The 22,124-nt window shown below is 38.4% G+C and overlaps 1 protein-coding gene across 1 annotated transcript in view; it reads left to right on the top strand.

Moving 5' to 3' along the window:
• The window catches only part of LOC150005126 (collagen alpha-4(VI) chain-like), a 116,704-nt gene that overhangs the window by 71,193 nt on the left and 23,387 nt on the right, over positions 1-22,124 (top strand). The window contains exons 22-32 of the mRNA XM_090283009.1: positions 1,127-1,189; positions 2,277-2,339; positions 2,860-2,922; positions 5,582-5,632; positions 8,014-8,049; positions 8,154-8,216; positions 9,716-9,778; positions 10,926-10,961; positions 11,931-11,967; positions 14,139-14,150; positions 14,238-14,731. Coding sequence (XP_090139135.1) covers positions 1,127-1,189; positions 2,277-2,339; positions 2,860-2,922; positions 5,582-5,632; positions 8,014-8,049; positions 8,154-8,216; positions 9,716-9,778; positions 10,926-10,961; positions 11,931-11,967; positions 14,139-14,150; positions 14,238-14,731 — 981 coding nt within the window. The remainder of the gene's footprint in view (positions 1-1,126; positions 1,190-2,276; positions 2,340-2,859; positions 2,923-5,581; positions 5,633-8,013; positions 8,050-8,153; positions 8,217-9,715; positions 9,779-10,925; positions 10,962-11,930; positions 11,968-14,138; positions 14,151-14,237; positions 14,732-22,124) is intronic.

Here is a 22,124-nt window from a genome sequence, read left to right as displayed (position 1 = left end):
TACTCTCTACATCTTTCTGTTAAAAGCCAAATTGTTTCAAAGTATCCTCAAATGGAAGAACTTTAAAACAACAAATTTTATTAAACACATGGCATCGTTCTCCTTACCTTTGAAGATCCTATGAATGTCAGAAGATAATTTGAGAAGATTTCAGCTATTTTCCACTTGACAAAGATACTAAAGGAAGAAATGGATAATCAATGTATAATGACAGATTGTATTTACTTTAGGCTAGAAATGAGTGCCTGTACATAGGGGGCAACAACCAAGAGATATATTTTTGTCTTTTCTTTTGACCACTGTTTTAATTCATATTTGGACCTCCTGCCACTGTTATGTTCTGGCCTTCTCCTTTATACTCACTTTGTTATACTGCTGAGAGTGAGGGGAGCGGGTCGTGTGGTGAGCCATGAGCAAGATAATCGATAAAATTTCTCCTTAATTTTCACTTCCCACTGGCATGTGGGTGTGATTCAGTATCCACATAGATGATTCAATACCTCACACAGGAGTATAGAAGCTATAATCAATGCTTCTAATAGAAAAGCATTTCTCAGAAAAGCTGGAAAAAATTAAAGTGTCAGAAATGAGTAAAGCAAAATAGATTGGGGAGAAAACAAACAACTCCCCAGCAATGGGCCCAATGAGATTAGGCTCCTCAAGTGTATCTTCAGTTCTTGATAATGTCAGAATGCAATTTCTCGTTTAGTCCTTGTATATATAAGGAAACATTGATTATTTTTTCAGAAAAGATGACTCACTATTCTTGCAGCTTCTCTTATTCCCCTTCTCATATTTAAATCGAGTTGGGTGAATAGAAATATATAAGCAATGTTCTCAAACTTTAGTACTCATCAGATTCTACTGGAGAGATGGTTAAAAATACAGATGCTGAGGACTCACATCCTGTGCTTCCGGTGGAATGAGCTTGCAGTTAGTGTGCTGGGGGTGCTTCAGAGTGCAGATGCTGCTTGATTGACATGTAATAAATGAGATAGTGTTGGGCCAGAACACCTTAAGTTGTGCTTCTATCAGCATCCAAGATGATTTTGTGGTTACATGGAAAATATTATAATTATGTATCTCTATAAAAATTGGTTAAATTTTAATCTTATTTTTGGACCAGGGACCAAGAGGAAGGCAAGGGCCACCAGGAACTTCTGGACAAAAGGGCTTACTGGGTGCTCAGGTAGGTATGGAAAAGTAAAAGTTGCAACTCATCTGCTCATTAACAACGGCCAGTTCATGCACCTGGGTGTTCCAGGACACATGACGTAAAGCCTAACTGTTTGTTCTGGTGTCTGTGGGTATCAGGAATTCCTAAAAATAGCTGACTTGATGCAGTAGACATTGATCATCAGATATGTTCCCCCTTCTACTTTAAGTATATTGTGGGACTATAGTGACAATGAGACTGAGGTTGAGCCTCATAGGTGTGTAACACGATATTTACTGCATCAAATCAGCTATTTCTAGAAATTCCTGTGGAGTAAGAAAAAAATAGTATAAAAGGGGAATAAGTGGTTAGTTTACTCCTCACAAGCATATAAAGAAGCATTACTAACATATAAAGAAGCATTACTATCCCAATTTTATAGATGAGGAATCTGATGCTCAAAGGGATTAACTTACTTGTCATCTGTGATGTAAGAAGCTGAACTGGCTTCTAACTTGGGTCTTTCTCATGCCTGTTCTACAAGTCATCCAATATCCTGGTGGTTCAGACCAGATTGAAGCAGATGATTAGAGTGGCTTCCTGAAGAAGGGAGCTCTTGAGATACCTTAAACCTGAGCAGCATGATTTAAGTCAGGGATGAGAGTATCCGGAGATTAAAAATAGTAGCTCCATGATGGCCTAAGTTCTAGCTCTGTCCTCATTCTCTCACAGTCAGGAAATTTCTAGCCCCCTAACTGATTGTATTATTTTCATTCTCATTTAATAATATTTTATATTTGGGAATGGTGAAGGTCCAGGTATTTGTCTTCCTGACCTGTTAAACAAATCAAATTTTCCCTCTCGTAGCCAGATAATTCCTTCAATTCTTGGTATATGGTAGATGTGGCCTCTTGCACAGAACACCTTACTCTCCCACCCCACCCCCCAGCCCAGTGGTTAAATGTGTCTGTTAGGCATTTTCTACATTGCAGGATAAAATTAATTCTATTAAAGGTGATTTATGAGCATATTATCAGTTCCAGACCATTTCAATGATAACAAGAGTCAGAGAGTTAACTCTGTGGCCCTTTAAGTGATTTTGGTCATGGTCTTGTTGCAGGGGAATCCTGGACCTCCAGGGCCAAATGGTTCAAAAGGAAAAGCTGGACCAAAAGGAATGAAGGTAAATGTCAGAGAATACTCTTCCTTGATTGCAACTTGGGTTTTTCTATATGAATCTCTCCTTATGTGAACATTTCCAGCATGAGTTTCTCATGTGATTGGTGATGATATTGACTGTCTATTACCTTACAGCTGGATAGATGGATACAGAGAAGGAAAGACATATAGAAAGATGAATAGATGTATCAGTAGACAAAGAAAAATATCAATAGTTAGATAAACATATGCATTCACCATAAATGAGGATTCACAAACTCACCACTAGAAAAAGCCATAGCAATATAAAATTCTGTAGGTGGTGCTGCATACCTGGTTTCAATAATTTTCAACACCAAAATTTGAAATATAGTTTTAGTTTGTTATATTTAACAAGAGTCTAGAGGAAGATATTATCTTAGATTGTAGGATGATGCCAATGGGACTTGAGAAGTGTGACTATAACATTTCTAAGAAAAATGACATAAAAATTATATGAACTCATAGGAAAAAATTAATTTCATCTTCATTCTTTATTATAAAAGGGAGAGCATGGTGTTACAGGAGAAAGAGGCCCACGGGGTCAACAAGGACCAAGAGGGCAACCTGTAAGTCTCGTTTCTCTGTTTTGGACTCTTGAATGAATTTCTTATTTCTTATTTGTTCTTATTTCACATAAAATTCTAATATTCATGATGAATATTCAGGGTAACAAAAGTGACATAATCATTAGAGCTGTCATGAATCTAAAGAGTCAAAGATCCTCAAACTTCTTATATAAATAAAGAAGCCAAAGATGTTCCAGGGTTTATTTTGCCTTTTCATGGGTTATTGAAGAAGGAAGTGCCAGTCATCCTCTTCTGTTTGACAAAGATGTTTTACAAGCAATTGGGTCTTTTATGAATACAGAGATGCTCAATGAAACTTTTTCTTTTTCCAGGAAAACAAATAAGACAGCCAATCAGATGCAAACTTTTAAGTGCCTGGATTTGATTATCCAGAGCATAGAAATAATCTTTGAAGACTAAAGGTCATAAAAGGTTTACTTCAACAGATAACAATTCCAAAGACAGGGCTATGCATTTCTACCTTAGTCATTGCTCTGAGCACAAGAACAAGTTAGTTTTTTTTTTTTTATGACTGTTTTCAATTCAACACCTTATTGGAATGAGGTTTATGATACAGAGTAATGTTGTCTCATCAGCAGTAGGAAGGACCTGCATCTGTTTTACACTCAGCACTGAAATTGCATTTGTTAGGAGAGAAAATAAAAGCAGGTCTAAGAAGCTTAAACTTAAATGTGGCAAGGGAAAAAACAGAACAAGATTACTATCAAATGAAATATAGGGCAAATAATATTTTGTATTTACACTCAATTCAGATGATGAAGTTAACACTGTTTGACTTTATTAAAATATCCTAATTTAAAATAATGCAAACCTTGTTCCTATTGACCTCTTTTTGGGAAAGACAAAGCTGGAGAGCAGTGCTTTTTTGAAAGGTGTCATTTCAGGAATGCTGGAGGGTGTAGGATATCATCAAAACATACAGTTTAGATCTCTGGGGCTGCAGATGCTGAAGGCTCTGCATGTCCTTCAGCAGAGAAAATCTGGAGTAACAGTAAATGAACCTCATTTGCATCCTTTTTCCCCAAATAATTAATTTTTGTCAACCTTCATCTTATTTTCTAATATTTTAAACTTTACTCTTTAGCCATAAAAATGATCTTTGTGGCTTAAATTAAAATTCTTTTCTTCTTAGTTGGTGTACGTCATTTATGTGTTGTCTTTGTCTGCTCGGCACAAAGTACCTTGAAGATTCTGAATTCACTCTATTACAGGAATTCATTAAAGATTCTGAATTCACTCTATTGTCTCTATGTATAGATGCTAAGATCCCAGTAGTATCATCAACATTTTCATAATTATTATCATCAGTATTACATCCATTTCCACCACCACTACGTCAGCCGCCACCACCACCATTACCTTGACCAATATCACCACCACCATCATCACCATCACAACCGTTACTACTCTCTTGCCAACATCATCACTATTACTGCCACTGTCAGCAGCAGCCTTACCAGGTTCTTTCTCTGTGCCTCACATTATGCTAAGGACTTTCCATGAACAATCTCATTGAACCTTCCAACAATACTCGAAGTCGGCAGCCGTCCGTCTCGAGAGACGATGGTGTAGCTTCTTCAGAGTCTATCTGCACCGCTGAGAATGGCTGTGCAGTCCGACTCGGGAGTGACACGGTATCTGTCTCCTCCCGTGTTGAATCGACATCTTGTGATGATGCTGGAGTGTCCTCTCCAGTGAAGCTGAAGCTACAGAGCCTGGGCAGGGTGATATGGAGGGTCTGCTGTTGCCCAAGCAGCAGATCCCCCCTCTCTTCGCAGCTGAAGGGTCCAAGGGAAAGACGGAGTCAATACAGCTTGGCTTCAGGTGCGCCGCAGGAGTTGCCGGTGTTGACTACAATGTCAAACCGCCTTAGGGACTCCGGCTCCAGATTTTCTGTCGGGGTTTACTCCCTTAGCCTTTCCCCTGAAGAGGTATGCCGCAAGGCAGCGGAGGTTTTTTGGAGTCAGAGTTTTCCTTCTCTGATGTACCCTGACTGGAAGATCGAACCAGCGACGCTTGGCTCGCAGGCCGACGCTCAGTCCACTGAGCCAAACCAGCCAGGGTTTTTCAACAATACTAGATAGAAAATATATTATCCTCATTTAACAGATAAGGAAACTAAAGCTTACAGAAGTTGAGTAACTTGCCTAAGGTCACTCATACAAGCAACGTTAAAATGGAATAAAAATTCAGGTCTGTATGGATTTAAAGCCTGGAAACTTATTTATTAAACTACATTGCCTCTATCCCATTCTTTTCCCTCAAAGTCTGTCTAGAGGTTTACCAATTCTGGAATTCCTTCCATTGTTCCTTTATCCTACAAGGAAAACAAGTTTGCCCAAGGAAAATTTTGCGCAGTGATTGTGTATCATCTTGCTGAGGCACAGAATCTTGCTGAAAATAAAAGAGAATACCAAAAAGTTATTTATATCATGGTCTTTCAAAACTTGAAACCCTATTCCCTTCTTATCCTTTGAGGGTAGTCTAATGTTTATCCTATGAAGCTGGGATAAACCTCCATCAAGCCCCTTCTGCCTTCCCCACCTTCTTCCACTGTTGATTTTTCCAAGGGTTCAGGTAATATTATCAATTAAGTATTGATCTGGATGACTCTACAATTCATCTTGTGTCATCTTAGGGTCTTTTTGGTCCCGATGGATATGGACATCCAGGAAGAAAAGGAACAAAGGTGAGTTTTACCTTATAGAATATTCTGAATTAAAGACTATAGTCTAATTACTAGAATAAGTTATCACCCAAGTGGTGTGCCAGGAATGATTTCTACATGCTGTTTATAACATGTTGTTGCTGTCAGAGTTCCTTCCCTACCTAAAAAGTAAGGGCTGATTTTGTCACTGTGTTATTTAAAAATCAAACTTCTTACCTCATCTTCAACCTACACCAGCTATTCCTACCTCAGCTCTGTGCATAGCAGGCTCTTTCCCAACTCCTTGCCTTTGCAAATGCACTTGCTTCTATTTGTGACATCCTTCCCCATCTCCCTCCTTTGGGTAATTTTTACGCACTTTCTAAAACCAACTCAAATATCAACTTCTTGTGGAAGACAGAATTTGTTGTTTTGTATTCTGTGTTCCCAAAGCACATTGTTCATATTTTTACAGTAGTCCCTTACCATTGGTGTCATATTTAATTTATTCCTGCATGTTCATCTACCTTCCAGTTTGTGAACTTGATAGCAGGATTGCATTTTACTCATTTTTGTATTGCTAGAACAGAGCCTGGCACACAGTAGGTGCTTAATAAGTATATTTAAATATTTCCACTCCCATAAGAAGCTAGTATTTTAACATGCAGTTAATGAGTTACTGACAGAGGTTTTGAAGTATGGAAGTCACATGAATCTTGTTGAGCTAATCAAATGTCTATAGCTGCAGTTATTCTTCATGCTTTAGCTTACAAGTTATGTTTATTGTTTCACAAAATAACAAATTACTTAACTATGTCAGAACTCTGGGATGGCTTCTCTGCAATTTTCTTGTTTCCCTTGTGCCTGCTAGACAACACCACTGCCATTTTATTGAACAGGAAAATGCCCCAAATATAGTGATTCCTTAGTAAGTATCTGTGGAATGATGAACAATGTGGGCCCATGGTGATTATCTACTTTAGCCTCGTTGATTTAAAGTTAAGAAAACTGAGACTCAGAGAAGTGCCATAACTTGCCTGTGGTCACAGAGCTAGTCAGAGACAGAGATGAGTGTGGAAACTAGTTCATTGGTGTCCCATCTGGCAAATTAAGTCTTCCTCCTCTAGGGGAGAGTTTGCATAGCAGGAAATTCTGAGTAGAATTCAAATGTGCATGTTTTGAGCCAAATACCAGCCCTGACCTAAACACAAGGGCAATCTAAGTATATTATGATATACTTAGCATTTTGGAACATGCAGATTCATTCCACATTTGCATGAATTTCTCCTGGCAAGCCATAACGGTCTTACTTTAAATGGCCCTTATTGCTACTTGGCCAGCAGACTACATTTTCCTAGTCTTTTCACCCTCTTCGTCTCTCAGTGACCTGTTTCATACTGTCTCCTCTTGGTAGATCATTCCCAGTATAAAAAGAAGCGGGAATATCTCTCATCTAAAAACAAAACAAACAAAGAACAAACAAACAAACAAACAAACCCAAACCAACAATGAAAACCTCACACTTTCATCGCCCTATTTCTCTCTGGCAACTCTTGGAAGGAGTAGGTCTATACTCATGGTTCTCACTCAGGGATGATTTCACCCTCCAAAGGACAATTGACAATGTCTGGAGGTATTTTGGTTGTCACAGCTGAAGGAGGAGATGCTGAAGGTTTTGTTTTTGTTTTTGTTTTTACATGTTCTCTCTCTGCCTGGAATGTCCTTCTCCCAGATATCTGCTTGGCTTGCTTCCTCAATTCATGCTGGACTTTGTCTAAATGCCACCTTTATCCAAAAGCTTTGTCTGAGCACCGTCTATAAAATATATACCCCCATCCGCACATGTCATTCTTTATCCCTTAATCCCCTTCCTGGAATAGCATTTATCTCTTCCTGATGCATCTGATGTATTAGACATTGCTTCCTCACTAGCCTGTAAGTCCCATGATAGCAGCTATCTTTGTTCTGTGCACTGTTTAGAGAAGTGCCTAACACATAGTAAATAAATATTTGTTAAATGAATAATTGCTTTGGAGTCTGCCTTTGATCTGACAATGAGGCCTGACTTCCCAAAAGTCAATTTGGTGTCTCTTCCCCTTGTTCTCCATTGGATCAGACCTTGGTTATTTAAATGGATAGGTAAAAATGCTGAAGGTGCAGTTTCATTACACAATATAACAAGGAGGGGTAGGAATTTGTAAAAAATCATTTGCATGTTATTTCACAATGAATTAGAGAAATAAAAATGGACACAGGAATAGCTCAAGATAATTTTTGATATAGTTGTTTTTCCTGGCATCTGTTTTTAGTCTTTTTCTCAAGTTATAGTTTTTCTTTTTTTTCTGAGGAATTAAAAAAAACAAAAGAAAACAAAACTTAATCACACGATGTTAAAAGAGATCTTATCTCATTTCTGACACTAGGGTGGATCTGGATTTCCTGGCTATCCTGGCACGAAAGTAAGAAGATATCTTTCTGGGCCTGGCAACTGGTACGCAGCATGTGTCATTTGTTTGTACTTGTTTTTCTTTACATTTAAGATTTTGCTTTTGATTCTATTAAGGGAGAAGATGGTGACCCAGGCCGCAGAGGAGAGAAGGGGGCAAAGGGGATCAGAGGGAAGAGGGTAAGGATGAAAGGAATTTCCCAAGGTCTATAAAAGCTTACCTCATGACATTCTACTCATAGGAGCCTATTTCCGGTGGGTTAATGACCTCTTAGAAGGAAGCCCGTGTCCTCCTCAGGCAGGCACTTTTCACACCTTGCTCGAGCTACCTCACTTCCCCTTAATCCCACTCTCATTCATCTTCTGAATGCAAACACAGGTCCCCAAACCATAACAACAGAAAATCCAAGTTGGAAGTTTGGTTATGCAATATCAACCTTAAAAAAATAAGTTTGCAGGCACCTCTGTCTTTGGGAAGCCTAGGTATCATTTAGAAGGGTATTGTTTTGGCTGCAGAGCAAATGTTGCTCTTTCTCTGAGATTTTTCCAAGCCTTACCTTTCTCTTAGCTTTTGTAGGACTACACACTCAAGAATGTGGTTGCCATCTTAATAGACTTTGGGTCATATTTTCACTGTGCTTTAAAGAGTATATCATTAAAGATCTATTTCTTCTGCCCTGGCTGGTGTGGCTCAGTGGATTGAATGCTGGCCTGCAAACCAAAGGGTTGCTGGTTCGATTCCCAATCAGGGCACATGCTTGGGTTGCGGGTCAGGTCCCCAGTTGGGGGCACATGAGAGGCAACCACACATTGATAGTTCTCTCCCTCTCTTTGTTTCTCCCTTCCTCTCTCTCTAAAAATAAATAAATAAAATCTTAATAAACAACAGCTATTTCTTCAGGTTCTGAAGATTCAATCTTGAAGAACCACAATCACTGGAAACTCTTTTTGGAAAGAGTTGCCCTGTGTATATCTAAAACCTTGATAGTGTGTAGCTGGTAGAGAGCAATGCCTTCTGGGAAAAGACATGGACCACTGTTCAATGAAAAAAAAGGAAAGGAAAGAGAATGTATATTTTCTAGGAACTTAATAATTGGTATTTTCTTATACTGGCAAGGACATAAAGAAAACTTTGATCTATGCCTCATTTGGCTTGCTGCTGGCTAATATTGCCCTGCTCAGCTGAACTTATCTCTCTGGTTTCAAATTTTAAAAAAAGATAAAAACATCAATTATATGCAGATGAATGCTGAGCAGTGAATCCATGATTAGCATATGCCTTTTCTCTACACTGAAGACCAGAAGGTGGTAGAGGAGCTTTACTTTTCTCTTGGTGCCAAGCCCTAAATGCACACTCTGAATTCATTTAATTATATGACCTGGAGGGTCAACTAAATATGACATCCTTTCAGGCTGTTTGGAAGTGTGTGTTTATGTGCATGTATACATGTTGGCTGGAATTAGGTTTTTAAGGGGGGATTTAGATGGTTCCCATAAAGAGACCCCTTCTCTTTCTAGTTTTTGTGTATCACTCCACTGATCACAGTTCATAAATTAACTGTTCTATAGAAGACTCACTGTATCTTAGATATAATGACAATTTCTTATGTCAAAGTGATGGCATTAATTGAGCTATATTCAAGGGGGAAAGCTTATTTCTTTGGTCTGGTGACTTTTAGGGTAATGCTGGCTTTCCAGGACTTGTTGGAACTCCGGGTGACAGAGGCCCTCCAGGACCACAGGTAACATGGACTCTTCTTCTTTCTCTTATTTTCAACTTTTGTGTAAAAATGAATAAAGGTATGATAAGAGGAATCTCTAAGAAGAAATGAACGTTTGGGACACATAAGAGCATTTATATAGGGAATAGACCAAGTTTGCTTTACATTTGCTTCAAGTCATTACAGAGTATATTTATTCAATATAAATGTTTTACTTGAAGATGGGGAAGGCATTAGAGTGGTTGGAGATGCATAAATCTGTCTAAATACATAAAATAATACACAGTACTCCCTGGAGAATGAGGTTATCAATGCAAACAAGGCAAGCAACAACATTTATGCCAAAACTAGAAGGAAATCCTAACAAGATAAGACATTTATATAATCTTAACAGAACTGATAATGTTGCAAGCCCACAGATATTTTGTAAATTCCTGGAAGCTCATTTGGTATGGAAGGAATGACTTGGAACTATTGTCATTTTTCCCCATGACCTATCCTAGGTGGCTAGCTGTCATTTTATGAGGGACGGAACAGTGAGTCACCCATGGGTTGAACTTAGTGGTTTCACTGCAGTGTTGGGCTTACTGGAGAAGTACAACAAAGTCATAGAATAAAAAATCCCAGAAGTAGAAAAACCATCCATGTTCATTTTGCAGATGAGAAAACAAGATTGAGAAGATTATAGTGGCCTGCCCAAGGCCACACATTACTACCTTGTAGAGTCTAAATAAGGCAGCTCTATTCTGAAGAATCCAGGGGAGATTTGTTCAGGTCCAGGGCAGAGGTAGGGTGGTGTTGTGTAGTCAGAGGAGAAAGAATTGAGGAGGACTGGGTTCTACTTTAGAACTGCCTATGAATGGTCCTGAGATCTTGAATGGCCTTTTCCTGAATTTTATCCTCAACTGTTGCTTTGTCTCAAAATGACTATTTCCTAAGAGTTACGTGCCATCTACCAAGGCATCTGGGGACTCCAAGGTCTGGCACACCCCCTAGGCACTCTGATCTCCTTCCTTAAGGGGTCAGACAGAACTTCAGGGCCAGGAGCAAAGGGCAGAAGGTGGTGCATGAACTGTGGTGAACTTTACCAGAACATCATGCCAGCTATGGATAATGATGTATTGGACCTCAGAATTTTTCATTTTAAACCTGTTTCTGTTCTTTCCAGGGCATCAGGGGCCCCAAAGGCTTGGCAGATATGACGGTAGGTGAAGGTTTGAATTCTAAACTTTATTCTTTTCAGAACACAAAGCTTTCCACTTTGATAAAGCAAAAATCTATACAGATTCTTTAGTTTTGCATCTTATAAATTGTGTTATTACTTTAAGTTTATGGAATTGACTATACTCTGAAAAGTTATAACCAAATCAAATAAAAATAGTAGAATGATATTTTAGATCCTGGAGAGAATATGGATGTTTTTGAGTAATACTAGTTCACATGAAAAGAAAGACTGAGGCCACTCCCTTACACAATATCCCTTTTTGTAAAGTTCAAAAATATGCTTATAAAGTATTTATAAGCCAGAACACAACAGAGTCCAGACCTTAATGCCATATGACACACCTAAAAACAATCTCAAAAGTTATGATGGTTCTTTATCTTCCAAGTACAAAAATACTATTGTGGGATGGGGGAAGGAAGTAAGGACAACTGAGGACCAAAAAGTGATGGGGTGGAGAGTAAAACAGAACAGAGAAAGGGATGAAAGGAATGAAGCAGAATTCTAGGAGAGGTGTTAGGAGTACTGTCTTGGCAGTTATTCTAAAGAAGTGTACTAGGAATTGCTAATACAGAGATCTAAAAATTGAAAGCATTTTTCTGCCTTCTGTGCTGAGATTCCTGGATTTAAACTTCTTCAAAATCTGATTTGATTCTTTTTCTTTGTGAGGCAGATTTTAAAAATGAAGAATTCTCCCTATTTACCTAGCTCTAACAATATGGGCACTATATTGTATGTAAAGTATTTTAAAATACCTGCTGGATCCAGAAATATAATTGCTGGATAGTTTTATTTGCTATAACAATTTTTGGGTTTTCTGTTATGGCTTCAAAAGATTCAGATAAGCACTGATGATATCTATATGCTATTTCTAAGTTACTGGAGTGAGAAGGAATATACTTCAAGTAAATACCTTTTCCTTTTTTCTCTCTTTCTCCATCTTCCTAACAGCCTTGTGAAATCATCAATTTCACACGAGAAAACTGCCGTAAGTTGTTTGAAAAAGGCTCAAAAGGAGGCAGTGGTGTGAAATGGGAATGAATCAGAGATGGGGGACATAAGTCACCATGGATTTTACTGAGGTTTGGGAGGTGCCATTGTCTATCATAAAAGGATCCTGTAAGTGAATATAGTTAGCTCAATCCCCCCGTGGGTAAGTAATCTTCCTGAATCTGGCCTTAGAAATAAAATGGTCAAAAAACATGTCACCTCCATGGTGGAGGAAAACTCCACTCTGCAATACCGTACAGTACCACATGAAATGCAATGGTAATTGTGCTCCCACATGTCTGCATCTTGTTCTTATCACAAAATAGGCAAAGAGAAGCTTTATTCTTTTAATCTCGTCCACTTAAACAGGAGGGATCAACAGTGAGCTTTCAATAAGAAATGTGCCCTATTTTATTTACATTGAGGCTTAAAAAATGGAATTTTGAAACATCAAATTTTAAATTATTACATTCTTAGATCTTAATTTATTTACTGTCTTTAATGTATTCCAGGATATTTGCATCCTATAATAGACACATTTCTCCACTTACTGGCAACAGGGAGACATTCACTTGGCAAATTGCTTAGTTTGAGATCTTGTGTTTTCTCCACAATCATCCCACCCCTCTTACTCTGACTCTTTCATATTCTGTTCATTTCCATCTAGTTGCTGATCATGGAGCTTATGGAATCTTATTTCTCAGAAATCAAAGAATAAGACCATGATTTTGACCATAAAAGAAGAGTGTCAGAGTTGGCCACATAAAAAGTGAAAACTCCTTTACATTAAAAAGCAAACCAAAAAAAAAAAAAAAAAAAAAAAGAGAGAGGAAAAGAAATGCAATTTAAGCAATGGATCCAAGCAAAGGATCAAACTTCCTTACTCTGTCATGTCAAAATATATAAAATTGCTGCTACTCAATCATTTTCATCAATTATTTATACAAATACAGGTATTTTATATTTGCTAAACATAAATGTAAAAACCTCTTTTAGTTTGAAAATAGGCAAAAGACATGAATGGAGGATTCAGAGAAGAAAACCTGCAAATGAACAACAAGCCTCTGAAAATGTTTGACCTCACAAGAAGTCAAAGAATACAAATCTAAAAGAGATACTCTTTTGTTTCTCAAATTGGAAATACTTTTTTAAATGACAAAAAACACCACACTCAAAACTGGGGAAATGTGTAAAAGTACTCATTGCTGGGAGAATTGCCAATTGGTACAACCTTTCTGAAGTTCAATTAGACACTGTGTATCAAAAGTCATAAGGATTGAGAGTTATATAGGGTTATAACTGGACAAATATGCACAGACATGTATAAATATGCTCATCTACTATAAGACATCTATATAGTAGAATAGATGATATCACACTAAAAAAAAGAAAATGTCCATCATATACTAAGTGAAAAAAAGATTCAGAACAGAACATATCCTAAGCTCCAAGTTTTGGAGCTTAAGAGAAATTAAGGGTAATTTTATTTTATTTTCTAATATTTTCCATAAAAATATATTATTTGCACATACACACACAGATAATATATATATAGTTTATTATATGTATTGCTTCAGAATAACTCTATATTAATTAGATTTAAATTCAGTACATGTGACCCCAGTGCTCAGTAGCAGTGACACAAATGTATTTCTCAAATCAAAGCCTGGAGCTAGCCAGTCTAGGATTAATATGGAGCTCCAGGGGGTTCAAGGATGAAGTCCCTTTATATTTTCTTGCTCTACCAATGGGAAGATGGTGCTCTGTTGCCCAAATTACTTCATGGTCTGAGATGTATATGATGCTTCAATTGGCAAGAAGAAGAAAGGAGAGGAAAAGTATGTTTTCAAAGTTCTACCTGCCATTTTTCTTATCCTGTTATCTAGAACTTACTAATAGGACTACTCCACTGGTTAAGGTAGTCTGTTCCAGACAGCCATATGCCCAGCCAGAGACTGGAGTTCTCTTACTATAGAAAAAAAGGGGGGAGAATGAACATAGGGGAGCAGTTAGAGGTCTGCCATATTCAGGCAGGAGCTGGAGAAGGCCACTGATTGAATTTCCCAGAGGAGATGGTTTTTCATCTGGAAGCACTCACATGGAAAACATACCACTATTGATGTACACTAACAATGTCTTCTTTTCTCTCCAAAATAATTTCCCTTCCAGCTTGTTCAACAGGTAAATAATATTTCTTCTTAGTCACTCAAATCTTCACTTGTTAGAGGTATTGCAGAAAATCTTAACTCTGTGTATCCATGTGTCAAGGTGTCTCCAAATGCCCAGTGTTCCCAACCGAAGTGGTCTTTGCCTTGGACATGTCCAATGACGTCTCTGAGTTGGATTTTGAGAGGATGAGGGACATTTTATTGTCTCTGCTGATGAAGATGGAAATAAGCGAGAGCAATTGCCCAAAGGGGGCCCGAGTGGCCGTCATAGCATACAACAAAAGAATAGATTACCTGATTCGCTTCTCGGACTACAAAAGGAAGCCCGCACTCCTTCAGGCAGTCCAGAAAATTCCCCTGGCAAGGACATCTGGCAGCAGGAACCTTGGGGACGCCATGAGGTTTGTGGCCAGACAGTTATTCAAACGTGTGCGCTCGGGCCTTCTCACAAGGAAAGTGGCTGTGTTCTTCCAGGCAGGCTGGGCCCATGATGCCAATTCTATCAGCACTGCCACACTGGAGCTTAGTGCACTGGATGTCATCCCTGCAGTTGTCACCTTCACAGAGGAGCACAACCTCCCAGATGCCCTGGTGGTAGGCGGGGGAGTTTTCTGGGGGGTGGGCAGGGGAACTGGGGCAGTCAGTGCATGTTCCTGACCCCTCCATCGAGGACCACATGAGGTATAAAAGCTGTTTAGGGAAAGAATTTCCTAGGAATTAATGTGTATGCATGGGGTGGGGGTGTCTCCTTATGGACTCTATTTCTAGTGCTGACTGGCCTTTTTTTTTTTTTTTTTTTTAAGTATATTTTATTGATTATATTGTTACAATAGTTCCAATTTTTTTTTTTCCCCTTTGCTCCCCTCCGCCCAGCACCCCCCTTCCCCAACAATCCCCTCTCCAAGTCCATGCCCATGGGTCGTACATACAAGCTCTCCCGCCTCACCCTTTCATATATTCTTCTTCTTCTTTTTTTAAAATTAATTAATTAATTAGTTAAATATTTTAACAATAAAAAATAACAATTCCTCCCTCTCAGACTTAAGACCCTTTACAATCTTATAAAGGACAATGGATGAAGGTCTCGAGCTCCTCTAGCTGCTTCAAGCTGGACATGGTCGTCGTCCTACCTACCCGTGGGTCAAGAAATCCCTAATAAGAGTGGGGATGTGGAGGGGAGGGTGGCCTTCCCACAAGGGGAAGGATCGTGCAGACTCCAGGTTGGTTGGCTGTCTCTGGACAACGGCATGCTTGGTTTGACAGGCTGGCATCCTTGTTGTATTCTGGGGGCAACAGGGTTAAAGGACATCATTTAATCCGTAACCACTAGATGACAAAAGACAGGTATTAATTTTTCAATGTCCCACATTAGGGAAAAGAAGGGCTTCTTTGGAGGAAGGTGTGCCAGGTACATCTCACCTGTCCAAAACCCTTTTGCCCATTATACTTATTTTGGACTGAGGGAAATATTTTAGGTTTCCCCCATCTCAGGCCTCTGGGCTTTTTCTGTCCAAGCCATTAGGATAGAAAAGAGAAACCAGTTTTAAAGTGAAGCCCACAGACCACCCCGTTCTTCACCAACCCAGCCACTTAGTTCAGCCAAACCATTGAGTCTCAGGAGGCAGCAATGCAGACAGGATTAAGTGAGGCCTATGCATACAGATAATCACTCAGGTAATGAGATTGTAGGCTTATGCCCTTTGAAAACAGAAAACACATGTTAATTTATGTAACATAACCCACATACAAGTCTCTAAATCTGTAGGACTGTCTTATCGGAAGGAAAATCCTTGTCCTTCTAATATTCACTGAACTTGCATTTCTATTCTTTATATTTTTATTCCCCCCCCACTAAAAAATTTTCTGTTTGTTTGTTTTTCCACTACAGTTGTCTCACTTTTTTTTCCCCCTCTTGCTTCCCTGCACCCTGCCCCCCCCCACAGTCAGTCCCCACCCAGTTGTCCATGTCCATGGGTCATTCATACATGTTCTTTGACTAGACCCTTCCCCTTCTTACCCCTTCTCTCCCTCCCATCTCCCCCTTTGTTACTGTTAGTTTATTCCTTGTTTACATACCTCTGGTTCAATTTTGCTCATTTGTTTGTGTTGTTCATTAGTTTCCTGTAACAGGTGACAGCATAAGGTAATTTTCTTTTGTTGCCTGGCTTATTTCGCTGAGCATAATTCTCTCTAGTTCCAATCATGTTGTTGCAAATGGTAGAAGTTCCTTCTTTCTTTCAGTACTTATTCATTGTCATTTTCCCCCTTTGTACTCGTGTTCCTCTCTGTCTCTCTGTTTCTTCATCTTCTTAAAGCAGACCCTTTAGCATCTCTTGCAATGCTGGTTTGGTGGAGATGTATTCTTTTAGCCTTCTTTTGTCTTGGAAACTCCTTATTTCACCTTCCATTTTGAATGAAAGCCTTGCTGGGTAGAGTATTCTTGGTTGTAGGCCTTTGTTTTTCATTGCTTGGAATATTTTTTGCCATTCCCTTCTGGCTTGTAGTGTTTCTGCTGAGAAATCTGATGATAGCCTTATTGGAGCTCCCTTGTATGTTATTAGTTGTTTCTCTCTTGCTGCTTTTAGGATTCTCTCTTTGTCTTTGAATGTTGGCATTTTAATTATGATGTGTCTTGAAGTGGGCCTGTTGGGGTTCATCTTCATTGGGACCCTCTGTGCTTCCTGGACTTGTGTGACTCTTTCTCTCGTCATGTTAGGAAAGTTTTCTGTCATTAGTTTTTCAAAGAGGTTTTCTATCCCTTGCTCTTCTTCTTCTCCTTCTGGAATTCCTATGATACGGATATTATTACGTTTCATGTTGTCCTGCAGCTGTCTTAGAACCTCTTCAGTCTTGTTCAGTCTTTTTTCATTTTGTTGCATTGTCTGGGAGTTTTTGTGTAGGTTGTCCTCCAGCTCGCTGATCCGATCTTCTGCTTCCTCTAGCCTGCTTTTAATTCCTTCTACTGTGTTCTTCAATTCAGAGATCGTATTTTTCATTTCCTCCTGGCTCTTATTGATAGCTTCTATGTCCTTTTTCATGCTCACGTAATTTTCTGTGAGTTCCTTGTAGTTTTTCTGGAGTTCTTTGAAGTTTCCGCTGAGCTCATTCAGCTTCTCCATAATCCATGTTTTGAATTCCATATCTGATAGTTCGCTCCCCTCTATTTCATTTAGCACTCTTTCTGGGGATTCTACCTTTCCTTTTGATGGGAGGTTGTTTCTCTGTCTCCCCATTTTTTTGACTCCTATTGTTTGTTGGTGCTTCTTGGAATGATCTGCACTTCCTGGATCTGCCTCTGGTGGCGTCAGATCATGTACCAGTCTGGCCCTAGGCAGCCTGTAGGAGACTTCCAGGGATCTACTGCTGTTGTCTGTCTTCTTTGATTGTTAATCTATTCAATCTGTGATTAGCTGTCAGGCTTAAGGACTGTGGGTGTGGCAGCTTAATTCCTGCAGGCAGGGCTTTTGCTTCCCCTCAGGCTGACGCCACTTGGAGGGGAATGGTCTACCCGCAGTACTGGGGATGAGTCAGCACTGGGACCCAGTCAGCTGCTCCTCCAGTTCTCCCCTCAAAGCCACCGTGCCAAATTCTCCCCAAGTGTCTCCAGTCCTCTCTGCCTTCCCTCTGCTTGAGCCCAGGGTAAGTGGTGGCCAAAATATTTTCGTATGTGATCCACTTAAGAGCTCTTTTTCTCCTGCTGTTTCTCTCTGGCTAGCAAGAAAGCCTGTGGCTTTTCGCTTTTCACAGCTGATACTATTTTACTTTCCACTCTGTCGCTGTAGGCTGGGAAGCCCAGCTGGGGGTTTAGACCCTGCCCTTCTCAGGGGGAATCCCCGGCTGCTGAGCTGTTTTTCAGCCCCTTCAGCTGCCACCCGTGGGAGCCCAGCCAGCCCTTCCACGTCTCCGCACTCCCTACCGGTCACGTTGTGATGTAGCGGCCTTTTCTGTCTCTCCGTGGTTATAAGACTTCTCTCCAGCTGGTGTTCGGTTCGTTATTCCAGATGATTTCTCCAAAATTACATTGTAAATCCAGACTAGTTCTAGGAGGAAGTTAGTGTAGCTTCCACTTACTCCTCCGCCATCTTGTTTCTCCCTGACTGGCCTTCTTGAACCCTTATTCTGTACTATGTCTTATTTCATTATCCCCAAAACTCTATAAAATAGGTTCATTGTATATGTGCATTTCAGAAATGAGAAAACTGACGCTTCGAGACAGTAAGTCTATCATCGACAGTCAAGTGGTAGACTGATATTATCTGCCTCCAGAGCCTACACTTAATCACTATTCTAAATTGTATTATGAGGGTTCATAGAATATAATTTTCCTTTTTCACTTGGGGTGATGATACATATCCATATAGGAAAACAGGCGATGTGCCCCAGCTTTAAATGTAGAGCTGGTTGGATTTTTATGTATGATTGAAACCCCAAGACAAGTTTCAAGGTACTGGACATTTTCAGCATCCTGTAAGTTTTTCTGCCCCTTCCCATACCGTATACCATACCATATACTCCCAGAGCTACTGCTCTTCTGGCTTCTAGCACACCCAACTAGTTTGGCCTGTTCTGGACTTTCATATAAATGGAATCCTATAGTAGTACTCTTTTGTAACTAGCTTTTTCCACTCATCCATGTTGTATTATATGGGTAACTATTTTTTTACTGCCATTTTGAAGTATTCTAGTGTGTGTATACACCACAACTTATTTACCTATTCTCCAAACTTTATTTTTCTAACCAAAACCAAGTAACACATTCTCATAGAATATCTGATAGTATTTATCAAACTGAAGAGCTATACTCTCTTTTTTGTATTTATTTATTTATTCATTTTTATTGAATTGATTGGGGTGACATTGGTTAATAAAATTATGTAGATTTCAGGTCTACAATTCTACAATACATCATCTATATATTATATTGTGTGATCATCTCCCTAAGCCAAATCTCTTTCTGTCACCATTTATCCCTCCTTTACTCTCTCCTACCTCCCCTCTCCCCCATTCCCTCTCGTAGTCACCATACTGGTGTCTGTGTCTATGAGTTTATTTTTTCTTAGTCCCTTCACCTTTTTCACCCAACCCTCTGACAGCTGTCATTCTGTTCTCTGTATCTGAGTCTGTTTCTATTTTGTTTGTTACTTTATTTTGTTCACTAGATTCCACATGTAAGTGAAATCATATGGTACTTGCCTTTCTTTGATCTCTTAGCGTAATAATTCTCCAGATCCATCCATACTGTTGCACAAAGTAAGATTTCTTTTGTTTTATGGGTGAATGGTATTCCATTGTGTAAATGTACCACAGCATTTTATCCATTCATCTTTGCTGGGCACACTGCTTCCAAATCTTGGCTATTGTAAATAACACTGCAATATATATACGTATGCATATATTTTTGAACTAGTGTTTTGGGTTTCTTTGGATGTATTCCCACAAGTGGAATCCCTGGGTCATAAGGCAGATCCATTTTTAATTTTTTGAGGTAACTCCATACTGCTTTCTACAATGGCTGTGCCACTCTGCATTCCCACCAATAGTGCACAAGGGTTGCCTCTTTTTCACATCCCTGCCCATAGTTGTTTGTTGTTTTATTGATGATAATTATTTTTATAGGTATGTGGTGATATCTCATGGTGGTTTTAATTTGCATTTCTCTTATCATTAGTGACATTGAGCATCTTTTTATATATTTATTGGCCATTCATACTTCCTCTTTGGAGAAATATCTACTCAGATCCTTTGGCCATTTTTTAATTGGATTCTTTTTTTTTTTTTTTTTTTTTTTTGGTGTTAAGTTTTTTAAGTTCTTTATAAATTTTGGATATTAACCCCTTATCAAATGTATCATTGGTGAATATGTTCTCCCATTCAGTGGGATGTCTTTTCATTTTGTTAATGGTTTCCTTCCCTGTGCAAAAACTTTTTAGTTTGATGTAGTCCTATTTGTTTATTTTCTCTTTTGTTTCCCTTGCCTGAGGAGATATATCATAAAAAATATTGCTAGGAGAAATACCTGAGATTTCACTGGCTGTGTTTTGTTCTAAGATGTTTATGATTTCAAGTCTAACATTAAGTCTTTAATCCATTTTGAGTTTATTCTGTGAATGGTGTAAGAAGGTGGTCAATTTTTTTTTGCATGTATCTGTACAATTTTTCCAACACCATGTATTGAATATGAATAGACTCTCTTTACCCCATTGTATCTCCTTGCCTTCTCTTTCAAATATTAATTGACCACAGAGGCATGGACTTATTTCCTGGGTTCTCTATTCTGTTTCATTTATCCATATGTCTCTTTTTTTTTAATGCCAGTGCCATGCTGTTTTGATTACTATGGCCTTGTAGTATAGTTGTATGGTTTGATACCAGGTTGTGAGAATCTTCCAACTTTGTTCTTCTTTCTTAAGATTGCTGTGGCTATTCTGAGTCTTTTGTGGTTCTATATAAACTTTTGAAATATTTGTTCTAGTTCTATAAAATATGCCATTGGTATCTTTATTGGAGTTGCATTGAATCTATAGATTGCTTTGGTTAGTGTGGACATTTTAATGATGTTAATTTATCCTATTTACGAATATGGCACATATATGCTTTCTCTTATTTGTATCTTCTTCAATTTCTTTCTTCAGTGTCTTATAATTTTCCAAGTACAGCTCTTTTATATCCTTAGTTAAATTTATTCCTAGGTATTTTTAAATGCAATTGTAAGTGAAACTGTTTTCTTAATTTTCTCTTCTGATAGTTCATTATTTGTGTATAAAAATGCAACTGATTTATAGATATTTATTTTGTATCCTGCTACTTTACTGAAATCATTTATCAGTTTTAGTAGATTTTTGGTAGAATCTTTAGGGTTCTCTATATACAATGTGATGTCATCTGCAAATAATGACAGTTTTACTTCCTTTCCAGTTTGAATGCCTTTCATTTCTTCTTGTCTGATTGCTATGGTTAGGACTTTCAGTCCTATGTAGAATGAGAGTGGTGAAAGTGGATATCCCTGTCTTGTTCCTAATATTAAGGGAAATACTTTCAGTTTTTGCCCATTGAATATGATGTTGGCTGTGGGTTTGTCATATATGGCCTTTTGTTACATTAAGGTGTGTTTCCTCTATTTCCACTCTGCTGAGAGTTTTTATCATAAATGGGTGCTGGACTTTATCCAGTGTTTTTTCTGCATCTATCGATATGATCATGTGATTTTTATCCTTAATTTTGCTCATTTGGTGTATCGCATTTACTGATTTGCAGTTACTTTACCATTCATGCATTTCTGGAGTAAACCCGACTTGATCATGGTGTATGATCTTTTTACTGTATTTCTGAATCTGGTTTTTAATATTTTGTTGAGAATTTTAGCATCTGTTTTAATCAGGGATACTGGCCTATAATTTGCTTTCATTGTAATGTCTATATCTGGTTTTGGAAGTAGGATAATTCTAGCTTCATAAAATGACCTTGGGAGTCTTCCCTCCTCTTGAATTTTTGGAGCTAGTTTGAGAAGTTATAGGTGTTATTTCTTCTTTTAATGTTTGATAAAATTCATCTGTAAAGCCATCTGGTCTGGGACTTTTGTTTGCTGATTTTTTTTAAAGTTTTATTTTTTATTACTGCTTCAGTTTCATTAGTTGTAATATGTCTATTTAGATTTTTTGATTCTTCTGGACTCAGTTTTGAAAGATTGTATATTTCTAGGAATTTATCCATTTTTTCCAAATTGTCCAATCTGTTGGCATATAGTCATTTGTAATATCTTTTAAAACAATTCTTTGTATTTCTTTGTTGTCAGTTGCTACTTCTCTTTCATTTCTGATTTTATTTGTTCGGGTCCTGTCTCTCTCTTTTTTCTTGATGAGTTTGGTTATAGGTTTGTCAATCTTGTTTATGTTTCCAAAGAACCAGCTCTTGCTTTCAATGATTTTTTTGTATTTTTTTTTTTTAGTCTCTGTTTCTTTTATTTATGGTCTGGTCTTTATTATTTCCT

Source organism: Furipterus horrens, unplaced genomic scaffold, assembly GCF_987537825.1.
Source record: "Furipterus horrens unplaced genomic scaffold, mFurHor1.1.pri manual_scaffold_7, whole genome shotgun sequence".
NCBI lineage: Eukaryota > Metazoa > Chordata > Mammalia > Chiroptera > Furipteridae > Furipterus > Furipterus horrens.
The sequence above is the reverse complement of the archived record's forward strand: the minus strand, read 5'-3'. Positions and strand labels throughout refer to the sequence as shown.